Source organism: Teleopsis dalmanni, chromosome 2, assembly GCF_002237135.1.
Source record: "Teleopsis dalmanni isolate 2A chromosome 2, ASM223713v2, whole genome shotgun sequence".
In the NCBI taxonomy this organism is placed as follows: domain Eukaryota; kingdom Metazoa; phylum Arthropoda; class Insecta; order Diptera; family Diopsidae; genus Teleopsis; species Teleopsis dalmanni.
Genome location: NC_051847.1, coordinates 77,602,040 through 77,615,489, shown reverse-complemented (window position 1 = coordinate 77,615,489; position 13,450 = coordinate 77,602,040). Strand labels below are relative to the sequence as shown.

Genomic DNA, 13,450 nt, shown 5'->3' with positions numbered 1-13,450 from the left:
ATTTGCAAAATGTCAAATAACATAGGTATAGGAATTTATTAAGTATCTTCACATCAAGAATTATTATTATTTATTACATTTCCATATATACACATTTTTAAAGTTTTAGCAAAAACAATTAAATATAATTGTCTATGAAAACTCAATCAATTTGCTTCTGTTACCTGCTATACTTGTTAGTTGTGCTCATATATTTGCAGCTCAATTCACAGAACATTTCTATTTTATTTCGTCTCTCCCCTTTGTGTTCAAAGAAGGTGGTCGCACATTTATACGTTGCATATGAACAAAATAATGTGCGTGTTCTCCCGTTCGTAATATCAGAAATAGAGATTTATATGTGGGAATTGTATGAGAGTAATTTTCTGTTCTATTCGAATATCAACTGCATGCATACGAATCCAACATGATGATTTGCCAAAGTGGTTGCATGAGCGGTTGAAGTTTGCAGCTCATCTCAGCATACATTTCTATCACATTTCGTCTCTCCCCTTTTAACAGCAGCACCCACGAATTTCTGTTCTTATTGTGCGGGGTACTTGTGCGCACATTTATACGTTGCAAGTGGTTTCGATTTTGTTTGATCACTGCACAAACATGTATGTTTCTAAGTACAAACTCTTTTGTTTGAAAAAATTTGGTTTGATGTTACGAGAATTATGTGAAAAGTTTTGTTTCTTCCATATTGATATAATATTAAACTTGTATATAAATTATTAATTTAATTTGTTTAATATGTTATTTTGTTAATGAATTGTTAATATAATATTGCGCGAATATATTGTTGCCTTATATAATATAGTTATTATTAATAAAACATCTCATATATTTTAATTTAAGTGGTACATGTAAAAAAAACATTAAAGAAGAGCCGCACACCCTTCCAGATAGGGCACGCGTCGTCACTGATATGAAGATATGAAAGTAATGAAAGGGTAGACAAATGAGGTGTAAGTAGTCTCTGCATAGGTCAAAAACTATTCTACGGAGTTAACAATACTATCAGTAATAGCACGATATGTGAAAAATAGAAGAAAAGTCTCATGACTATTCATAAAGGCGCACGATAAGGAAACAGGGTTGTCAACTCTAAACACATTGATTTGGAATCTATTTTAAATCCCAGCAAAAAAGATATAAAGATATAAAAATTTACACTTAACTAAAAATAGGTCACCGTTTATATAAAAACTCACTTTTTTCTATTAAATTTGATCAGTTTTTATATTAACTTCTCATACAATTATCACATCTAATATGACGAGTAACATTACTAGGCAGTTATAAATCTATTCCTAATAATACATCAAGGGTTTATATATTATATACTTACTCTGGATACATGTGATAAATTGGTTCAAGGTTTAAGTAGTATGTTAATAAACTTGGTATCAAAAAAGCACATAGAATTAACACAAAGTATATGTACTTCTTCAAATTTGGATATCTAGAGATAAAGTTAAAAGAGGAATACTGTAGTTTAAGAAATTGTAGGTTATTTTCTTTGAACTTACTTTGCTGTAATTATTGTGATTATTAGAAATAATTCAAACAGTTGCATATCGGCTGCAAGATACCAAGTCTGATGTGAACACTAAAAACAAAAATTTAGAAATAATTTCAAATAATAAATTTATCTTACACTATATTTCATAAAGAAATTATTAATAAAAAGTATGTTCTTCCACCAATACTCTCGACAAAAGGTACGGTCTGGCTGTGCTATATGCAACCAAAGAGGTCCATCTTGTAATTTATTTAGTATTGTACCAGTGAAAAGTATATATAAAAGCAGAGATGGGAGAAATCTGCAATTTGAGAAAGAGTTAATAATAAAGTGTAAGAGATTAGAAATTGTATAAACTACACATTTTAATAAATAATTTATTTTGAACAGTCTCAATAAATTTTAATATAAATGAAGATCTGTTATCCACTTTATAAAATATATGAAGCCTGTGGACTTCATTAAATTTGATCTATAAATAGATAAATATTCAGAGTACAAAGTTTCAGAAATTCAAAATTTTCAGTCAAAATAGATTTTTTTCCTTTCTTAGTAAGCTCCATCGGCTGCAAAACAATTATGTCAGCGTTTGATCCAATTTTTGACATATTTTTCGAAGATTGATTAAGATATGGTATCAAATACTTTTTAATTTTTGTTTGCCCACAATCAACTTTAGACGACTTTTTCAAAGCCATATATAGGAAGCCAAATCAGTTGAGTACGGTGCTTGGTCCATCACATTTCTTGAGTTTTTTTGTGAAGAACTTAAAAACAACGCAGTATTTTTTATATGCCTTTTTAAAATTCCGAATACTTTGTACACTGTTTGTATTACCAAAAGCAGCCGTCTTTTTTAATTTCTCATATGCATACTTAGTAAAATGAACTATACATATATATGTGTAAGTTTTAACCAGACAAAATAACTTTTGAAAACTAGCTCTAGAAATTCTTGTATGTATACTCGAATATGCTATATCTAAATATAACAATAATAGAAAAATTTGAATCATTAATCCCAGTAAATCTTACGCTTTAAAAATCCTCAATATAACACAACATTACCTGATATCAACATCTTAAGAAATGTTAGAGATATAGATTTCTAATATAAGCTTGTTTTAACCATTACTGAAGTAGGGCGGAACAATAAATTCTAAGACCATGAAGAAAACACTATAGATTTTAAGATGGTCTTGCCGTTTAAACTAAAATAGTTATACTTTACAATCAGAATAAAAACGAATAGAATGAATCTATTGCATAAATACGAAAATACGTTAAGTAGAATGAATATATTAAATTTTGAAAACCCTGGAAAGTATATATATTCTTACTTCTTCTCCAGTGATATAACGTATGTCTGTCTTTTTTAAGACAAACTAGGCTCATAGTATTTGAGACACAGATATTTTTACTCAACAATGTGAGATACACTGATCTAGGCATATAACGTATGTCTGTCTCACTCAAGACAAACTAGGCTCTCAGTGTTCAAGACACAGATATTCTTACTCAACAATGTGAGATACACTGATCCAGGGATATAACGTATGTCTGTCTCACTCAAGACAAACTAGGCTCTTAGGGTTGAGACATTTGGTTTTCGGTAATTTTAGTGGCGTCAGAGCATTTTTTTCTGTCCTAGTAGTGCTTATGCAGTAGCAGTTATGAAAATCTAAAATTAAAATAAACTTGTGTGGTTGATAAGATAAATTATTTTCGGAAGATCAATGTTTGAGATGTTCACTAGACTTTCACACATACGGTCATAAAATTTAAAGTTGTAAAACCAGCTTGCGATCTTGATAGAGAAGTCTATTTTTAGAAGATCTATGTTTAGGATGTTCACCTTACTCATTAGTTCTAAAATTTAGGTAAGTTTATGAGATAAATGAATGAAATTCAGTCTATGGGACTTCTTAGACAGAAATCTGGAGTGTTTATATATTAGAACTGGCATTTAAAAAACAAGTTATGTTAATTAGACTTAATTTTCTATCTTACTAATCCATTTAGATAACAAAATCGTGGCATTCAATAATTATATTTTTGATAATACTGCAAAGGTTCTAATACAGCTTGGTGGATTGTAACTTTAGGATTAATAAGGATGTTAATTAGACTTCATTTTCTATCTAACTAATCCGTTTAGATTACAAAATCATGGCATTCAATAATTATATTTTTGATAATACTGTACAGATTCTAATACAGCATGGTGGATCAAAGTTTTAGGTTCTTATTTGTTTTACAAGAAACAAAACATGATGATCGTTACGAATTGTTAAAGAGGATTATGTATCCACAGGAGTATTATTATTTATTATTAACTATACAAAGCCTACCCAAAGTCCCTTAAAGCTTTGTTAACAAAGTCCAGAACTAAATTTAGAGAAGAGCTTTTAGTCTACAAAGGAGTAACAAGTGTGTTTGATTGTTTATTAAATAAAAGAGTACAACACCTATTTGTTATTTGTATGGTTAAATTAGCAATTCCCACATCATCCGCAAATGAATAAAGCAATAGTCAACACCTTGAAGACATTATCTGCGTCAGTATCTATATACTTTATATACTTTGGCTGTTATTTTTAAAAACAAATGCAAAAGAATTTATATAAGATTGTTAATATCTATTGAGAAACTCACCTTATATAGCGGAGTATGAATATCTTAAAATAAATCACAATTCCTTGCTTAATATCGGTAGACGGGGTTACCATTTGCTTTTGGTTAAAAGTGAAATTCAACAAAAATCCGCTGATTATGAAGAATATTTGTATGAAAGCAGTTCCATTTTGTATGATTATTGCTTCGGCATGTTTTAACATTGTCTCAATAAATTCCGAATTTTGCATGTGGGATGTCAGTACAAGTAAGTAAACATGAGCAGATATCACTAAATACACTCCAATAATTCGAATTACATTAAAGCCTTCTAAGTTTTTAATTAAATCATTTGGATTGGGGCGCCTCGTCAAACGATGGTAGTTACGTAAAAACGAAAAAGACGTCAAAATCTTTTCAACTAAAAAATAGGATTGATCTATTAGTAAAATATATCAAGATTAAAATATATATGTTAATGCTATTATTACCATTTGTATTTAAATCTTCTTTATAGAAATTTTTAGTGCAAGCAGTTTGAGATTTCTTTTTTTTGAGAGCATAATCATATATACTTGATGCAATATTAAGAACCAAAATAACACCAAAAATGTAATAAGCTATTATATCCAATGTATCTATATAAAAAATTTTTTTATAAATTGCATTAATATCATTAAGTATTTAAGTATTTGTACAGGTTGTGAACGGTATGAGAGAGATATAGTGGGTGATATAAAAGCTATCCACAGTTTTCGGATTCATTTTGCAACAAATATTTATCGATTTCTTACAGATTTGCCTGAGCTGTCATCCTAAAATATTGGGGACTTAGCTAGATGCATAGAATTGTCAGGTTGGTACTGGCCTTCTAGTCTATGTACAAACCAACGCTATTTTTGTGGTATTACAACGGGACATTATTTGTGCTCAAATGGACTTTCTTGGTATATAAGTCCGAAACTCCAACCTAACCAAATATAAACTGTTAAGTGGTAGATGTTTAGTGCCTCGGGTATCTTTTGTTAGCTTACGTATTGGTCTTGTTCTATCAGTTGCAAAATTTCATAGACTTTTTATGTGACAAAAAATGACTGATACTTTTTATATCACCAAATATATGTATGAGTTATTTTATTATAAGCGAAAAATTAAGTATTCTAGTTCAAGTAAAATATTTTATGGATCTTAGTAAATAATATATATATATTTATATAAGTAATAAAATGAATTTATAAATAGAATTCAAAATTTTTTCATTGCTTTAAATATGCCTTTATATTAAAATTACATATATTGAATGCCTCTAAATTTACAATTAAAAATAACTATATTTAATTAATCCATAGTTGGTTTATGATTTTGTTCTAATAAACCACAGCAAGTAAGGTTGTTAATGAGAACTTTCACAGTAAATTAATAAAACTCCAAGTTTGAACATACAAGTCAAGTACGGCTTTGGGTCAGTCGACTAATAAAGGCTGACTCTGAGCTTCAATTATGGCAGAGCAAAAATTCAATTAATTAAAAATAATATAATCTTGTTGTTGTGATTTAATAAATTATAATATATATATATATATATATAATAAATTATTATTATAATACTATAATAATTATAATATTAATAATGTTATATATATGTATAATATTATTATTACATGTATTATTATATATTCAACATTTTCAAAACTTACCATTATCACTAAATGGAGTTGAGTTTCCACTCTGACAATATTCAATATAGGTGCGAAGTTTTAGGTTATATTTTTCCATAAATTTATAATTAAGGCAAATATTTGTCACATTCTTGTAGTTTGCCTTTAATTCAGCATTATTTTTATGTACAGTATCATAATATGACGCAAGCTTAATTATAAAATTCGTTATTATTTTCACCAATTTATTTTGTTTAGAAACGAGTAAACTCACCTCATTATCTTTAATTTCACCAGTAATATATTTTTCAATGTCAGTGTTTAAGGATTTCACAATGTTTATGCAAGTATTTAAACAAACTCCAAAAAATAAATGATCATGTCTGTAATTATATCTAAAATCAGATGATAGCTGTGTAATATTTTTCCATAATGTGGATGTTGCATTTGGTATTATTTCTGCAAAAACAACACAGTATGTATTGTTTGGGGATGGAAGAGCTAAACAGCTATCGTAGTCTTCAAATGAATGGAGAGGTGGTATTGCTTGAAGATGATAATATATATAAATATTTAAATTAATGTGTTTTGGTTATTAAAGAGAATTATATTATAAATAGTGATAATGGTATATAACTAAATTATTATTTATTTATAATATAAATAATAAATTATAAATAATAACTATATATAAATAAGTAATAAAAAATATAATATTAATATACTATAGAATATAATGATAATACTGTTTTTTATTCAAAGCACGAAATTAGCATATATTGTTTTCGAAATGTTCTAATATATAGGATATTAAAGGGACAGTTTTTCATAAAAATCTTTACTAAAAAAACCTTTCAGATGAACTGAAAAGTTTTATAAGGACTTTATACTAATATATTTCATACTAATATTTCATACTAATTTTTCCATAAATGCTATAATTAATAACGAAAAAAAATCTTTAGCTTATCATCTATAATAATGATATTTGAAAGTTAGTTCTACATTAAAGTTTTTCGCTCTCTATCTTAGACAACCAAAGAAAAGTACCAACTTGAACTATTCCACTTAACTTTATCCGAAATTATGATATGTTTAAAGTACATAGATAATGTATTGAACAAGTTTTTAAGGTGACTGTGGTATAGTTTAAAGAGTCGGCTCAAATATAGAAACTAACCATTCTACAGTAAGAACTATGAATGGTGCCAAATACTCCTTTTAAATCCTAATCAATAAAAGATTACTTTATAATATTTATTATTTACAAATATAGAAACAAAACATATATATAAATAAATATACTTCCTTTATAATGTTCAGAATACCAAGAGAAATGATAAGAAGTAAAAATAATGTAAAATTTTGTATATTATATATTTTTTAATATAAAGCCGTAACTCCAACTAAAAATAATAAATGCTTAATTATTATTTATTTATTATATATATTTAGCATTTATTATTTTTGCTCCAACGAATTGTTTTATATATGTATTATTCCTTAAAAGACAACCGATTCTAAAACGCGAACTGTTAACATAAGAGACAATGTTAAGCTTATGAGTTAACAGAAAAGTTAACATTAAATTTGTAAGTTAACATAGAAGTTAACTTACCATACTGAGATAGCATCAGTATGGTTTTTTACATCATATTTATACTTTAAAACCTGTAAAACACAACTAAGGTTAGCAAATTAATTAAATTTAATTTGTATATAAATATAATGCATATATATATTTAACTGATGTTAATGTAATACTGTATCATATAGATTAAGATGGTGTAATTTAATATTATTTAAATCATTATAACAAGTATTGAGTAATTGATTAGATAGTAATTGATAATTGCTATCTAAAATATATAAATACAAAGTAAGAAAAACTTGAAGCATGAACTGGTCATTTTTATAAGTTAAAGTTAAAAACTGGTTTCATTTTGTAAGAACACATACGTACATATTAGTGGGAATAGAATCATTATCAGAAGCCTTCGTGTGACACCTTGATCCATTAAAACCAAGGCTTTAAAACGATTTATGAATATTTCAGGATTTTAAAATGTTTCATACTTAGAAAAAAAGTTTCTATAAGTTTAATAGGGAAGTGGGAGTGGAAGAGAGAGAAGATTAGACTATTGAAAATAGTGAGATTGTTATGAGTTAAAATGTCAGATAAATAGGATTAAACAAGGGCTGTTTATTTTGGAATACGATTTTTAAAGTAATGCCGAATATGATATTATCGCTTAAGATTTATGAGAACGAAGTAGGAACCAGCAGAAGAGGAAGGCGATCAAGAAAACGATGGAGAGACAGTGTGCAGCAGGATTTAGAAGTCATGAACATAAGAAATTGGAAAACAAACGCAAAAAATAGAGAGGAATTGAAGGATGTTGTTAAACATACAGTCCTACATGGACGGTATAGTCACGGATGATAGTGATATTTTTAAGATATATATATATATATATATATACGATATATAAGTTAAAATACATTAGTTGAAGTCATGAACATAAAAAATTGGAAAACAAACGCAAAAAATAGAGAGGAATCGAAGGATGTTGTTAAACATACAGTCCTACATGGACTGTATAGTCACGGATGATAGTGATACGGATTCTTAAAGTTTTCACTTCATCTGCTTGAATAAAGACAATATCCTTAACTTAGGACTTTTATAAATCACTAAACTGCACAACATTTAATAATATTTTTTTAAGTATTACTTTTCACTACACCGTTCATAAAAGTTTTAATACATATCTTGTTCTAAAATATATATAGGTATATATATATTAATAAATTAATAATAAAAAACAATTTTAAAGTTCACTTTAAAACTATTTAATAAAATAAATAACGCACTTATTGATTCAGCAACAACATTCCGTAATGCATATAACAAAAAAAATTGAAAAAAAAATATTTTCCGTACATTTATTTTACGACTGAACATTATAGGTTCCGAACAACTTCTAAGAATGATTTCTTAAATATTAGAATGCTAAACTTAAAATAGTTCTAAGCTGTTAAGTGTTTAACTTTGCATGCGAAAATTAATCGGTTGAGTAATTAACAGTTAATAATCAATGCATTAATTAATAACCAATTAATAAAATGTGCTTTATAATTTGTCACCATTAACATATATTTAATTTTTTTATTCATTATTGGAAGTGATACTATAAGTTTACTTGTAATATAGTAAAATGTTACGTTTACTTGTAATATAGTAAAATGTTGCAAATCATATTCGTCTCTTCGTTTAGTTGCTCACACTCTTTTGACTTCAAGCTCAAGGCGTGATACCTTTTACAAAAAGAGGAAATGTCAATGGAAAGGATAGAGCTGTGAATTTATTTTATTTTTTTTTAATTAGTTATAATTAAATCAATAAATGTTATATATTTAATTTATATTAAATGACAGTAATATAAGATTATATCATATCATATCATATTATTATATATGTATATATATCATCTACATCATATTCTCACTTTTGTTTTTTCCTTCCTTAGCAGAGGTAAACAGTAACTATAGCTTCTTATGATTTACCACCAGTTGCTTCGACAGATATTCCAAATGAACTATAAGTGATATGTATAGTAATGGAAAATAAGTCAATTTTGGTAGAAATACCTAGAATAGAAAATACCATGAACGAATACAAATTCATCTCAACATCCTTGCTTCGAATTTAATGTCCCTCTCAAAAAAAAATTTTTACGAGACTGAAAAGGAAAACGCCGCTTCAGATAGATATTATAATAAAAATCTTAATTTAAAAAGAAAAGAGTAGTTCTCCACAGGGAAAACTACCTTAATTGTAAGTTATCATGACTTAAATAGTGTTTATTAAAAAATTGTAAAATGTCACCATGTTTTGTTTCAGAATCAAAGATGGATGAAGGCACTGGCGCTGGTGTATTTGGACCCAACACCAGCATTTCGGAAGCAACGGGCACATGGCCGAGTGTCTTCCAAGCTGAAATCCACGCAATCAACTTATGCGTAAGATCCAATTTAATCAAAAAACCTTCTGGCTCGAAAATTGTTATTTACTCTGACAGCCAGGCTGCTCCTAAAGCTCTTTCTTCTTGGACTTTCAAATCAAAACAGGTCCTTGAGTGTTACGATCTTCTGCAATCACTTGCAGCTCGGAATAAGATAAACCTTTACTGGGTTCCGGGCCACAGAGGAGTTTTGGGAAATGAAAAAGCTGATGAGCTTGCCAGAACTGCATCAAAAACTGCTTTTATAGGCCCTCAACCCTTTTGTGGAATAAACTGGGCTAGTACAAAACAGATTATCAAGGAAATGGAAAATCATATGCGGCTAGAGTACTGGGTAAACTTTCCAGGACTCAGACAAAGCAAAGCACTGATAACACCTTACTCCTACAAAAACATTCTTAAATTCTCAAAATGTAATTTAAGGATGATAACGGGTTTCATTACAGGTCATTATGGTCTGAAATATCACCTTCATAAACTACAATTATCTGCTAACTCTGAATGCAGATTATGCCTCGAAGATGAGGAAACGACCATGCATATTCTTTGGGACTGTCCAGCTTTAATAACGTACAGAAGAAACCTGTTTCATAAAGAATTTCTGTCACCAGAGCAGATTAAGAACTCTTCTCTAGATTTAGTTCTAGACTTTATTCAAAAAGCTTTAAGGGTCTTTGTTTAATCAATAGTGAAACTGGTACAATAGGACTCTTTTGGTCGCAGTACCGGCTGTTGGACAATTTTCACGTCTACTTTTTTTTTTTTTTTGAATTAAAAAAAAAATTTTTGGTAACATTCCAAGGTATGACATTTTCAGCCAGTAAAAAAATGTTGTCAACCTGTTTACTTAATTTTTACTTACTTGTACGCATCCAGTAGCTCTCTCCAGCCAGCTAGTTCAGTGGTTTGCTGACGCTAATAGGTAATAGTGAGCGCCAACATATCGTTGATCACCAGGTCCTTCCACTCAAAGATACGGACATCTTCTACCGCGCTTTCTACGTGCAAGTACTGAATCAAACACCTTTCTAGTTGGATCATTTTTCTTCCATTCGCACGACATGAACTAGCCAGCGGAGATGTTAAATTTTTAAAGCTAAACTATATCAATGTCTCGGTATAGGTCATATAGCTCATCGTCCTCTCCAAATCAATAGTATTCGCTAAAGCATAAGGGACCATATACCTTCTAAAGAATTTTTCTCTTGAATGCTCTTAATGCGTTCCCATCATTCCTGGTAACTCATTTAACTTACAAGGAAAACTAATTATTAAAACAACAATCATACATATTGACATCGTATAATAGTTATAATAATATTAGAAATTTAGTCAAGATAATATAGTGGTGTTCTGAACATAAACACATTTATAGGACATGTTATCGCAGTAGTAGCCCGTAGTGATTTATATGGCAAAAGAAAGAAATTCTAATCATGAACACATAAATTCGGATGGTTTTGGTAAAGGGAGTATGAAGCATGAGGATGAGGTTTGGAAATCATATTGGATTATAAATGTAAAGGATTTTAATTGAAGCTAACACGTGTCAAGTTAAAAAAATCTCACCGTTTTAATGGGTTTATAGAATAATTTATTAACTCGGAAGGCATTGGACGTTTTAATTCCTTTTAGAATGTTGTTTCTTTGAGTAAAGGAAGTGTATAGAAGTAGTTGGTCTACTTCATTATTTGTATGCGAACATGTTCCCATAGTATGTTTTGCACTGTATTTACTTAATACTTCTTCCCTAATTTCGTCCATTGTTGAATCTTTACGTAAGTCGCCGTTGGAAATATACTATATTCTATATTTTATTTTTTTTGTCGACATATATTCCAAGCGAAAAATGAGTCTCAAGACTGAGAAAAATTCAATTCGAAGTGTACCTATTAGAGGATCTTTATTTCTGTAGTAAGTTTTCAGTGGTAGCTAAACGATTCAAATTATACAAAGACAAAGCTTAAACTAAATACAAAATGGTAAAATGGTAAAATAATGCTTAGGTATTACGCGCTTCAACGGAACCGCTCAAAACTAGAGAGTTTAAATTTATGATTTGAGAGTTCGTTTATGATTTTATAAAGCCCAGAACTTTTGAGGAGAATGTCATGTAACTGACTACGTCACTTAGTATGCTTAAGTAAGGTCTTAGTATGGTTAATCTACATTCTTAAACTACATTGAAACTAATACCAGAACACATATAGTATATCACAACAATAAAGCTAATTATAATGAAGCACAAATTATATCTTTAAGATAGTTTGTAATGACATGTTTCGTATATTAATTATATAGTAGACCTCTAAGAAAATAACTACTAATAAGCTACTATTAATAGTAGGTAACAAACTATAAGCTATATTATTGTAATAATTCAATTAATAGCTGCTTCTCATAATCTTAATGAATAGTTTAAACGTTCGTTAATAGTTTAAACGATGTGTAAAGATATTAATAAGAAATGTGCTTATATAGTAGTTGATTGAAGGCTTACGTGACGAAACACTAAAAAAGACGCCGTTAAAATTATTATATGCTGTTACGCAAATCTATTATTTAACTAATATCTATTTTCACAGAGTTGAACTATATATACAATATTAGAGGTAATATATGATACCCAATAAACTTTACAATGTCTTATATTGATGGTAATACTGGATCTTGCGTGAACTTAAGACTAAGGATTTTACGTATAGTCTATGGTGTTCCTGCATTTAGTAAATAACTTTTTAAGAAATATAATATATCTCATTTGATTTAATTAGTAATCAGAATTGTAAGGTCCAGTTCCAGATTAACGTTTTTTCTACTTAACTCATCTGTCAGTTTATTTGGAAACCCTTATATATTAGTAAGTTACCCAGAGTTTGCTCTGCACTGAGGAGCTAACTTTAAGGTTAATCACTTGTATAATAAAAGATAAAGTATTCATAGCTGTTTGATTGAAAATATGAATACATTTATATTAAATGTAGGGTTACCTTTCCTAATATTTGAAGTTTCTTTGATATATAATAGTTTTACTTGATCAGTGACCATAAGTAGTTTTGATATGCTGAAATCGCATGAGTAAATAATTGCCCTAACTTCAAAGCACTTTTTGAACCATATGCAATAGGTAGCCAAAATTGGTAGATTCCAGGCCTAACCTTTCAATCCAATCGTTTGCGAAATGTTACCTATCCATGACGATGTCCGTATTACCTTTGTTAGTGCGTTTACAATACATAATAGATTAAGAATAAATAGACATATGTAACCACATAGTTATTGATTTCATTAGGAAGAGATAGAAGATGAGTGCTATGTAACTATTATACTTTATTTATATTTGTTAATAAATTTATTTGTACTTCACAATATAAGTAATTAAGTAATAAAAAAGTAATTATTAATTGTGCAAAAACCACACTTCTTCTTGTATATATTTATTAAGTTTTAATTAATTAATAGGTGTTTTGATAATAACCGAGCTTATAAAATTAAAATTTCAAATTATAACATTAATTAATTGTTATTACGATCAATTTGCAATAAGTTTTTGATTATTTTGTTTATTTAATTTTTATAAAAACTTACTCTTGTTAATTCGTGTTAAATATTTTAGTTTATTTTACCAATTATCTGTAATTTGAATA

At 28.4% G+C, this 13,450-nt stretch overlaps 1 protein-coding gene across 1 annotated transcript in view; it reads right to left on the bottom strand.

Moving 5' to 3' along the window:
* The window catches only part of LOC119674888, a 19,180-nt gene extending 10,437 nt beyond the window's left edge, over positions 1 to 8,743 (bottom strand). The window contains exons 1-8 of the mRNA XM_038086044.1: positions 8,653 to 8,743; positions 6,053 to 6,324; positions 5,818 to 5,989; positions 4,612 to 4,758; positions 4,163 to 4,541; positions 1,643 to 1,808; positions 1,515 to 1,594; positions 1,334 to 1,447 (exon numbers count right to left, since the gene is read on the bottom strand). Coding sequence (XP_037941972.1) covers positions 1,334 to 1,447; positions 1,515 to 1,594; positions 1,643 to 1,808; positions 4,163 to 4,541; positions 4,612 to 4,758; positions 5,818 to 5,989; positions 6,053 to 6,324; positions 8,653 to 8,743 — 1,421 coding nt within the window. The remainder of the gene's footprint in view (positions 1 to 1,333; positions 1,448 to 1,514; positions 1,595 to 1,642; positions 1,809 to 4,162; positions 4,542 to 4,611; positions 4,759 to 5,817; positions 5,990 to 6,052; positions 6,325 to 8,652) is intronic.
* Between the last annotated feature and the right edge of the window lie 4,707 nt (positions 8,744 to 13,450).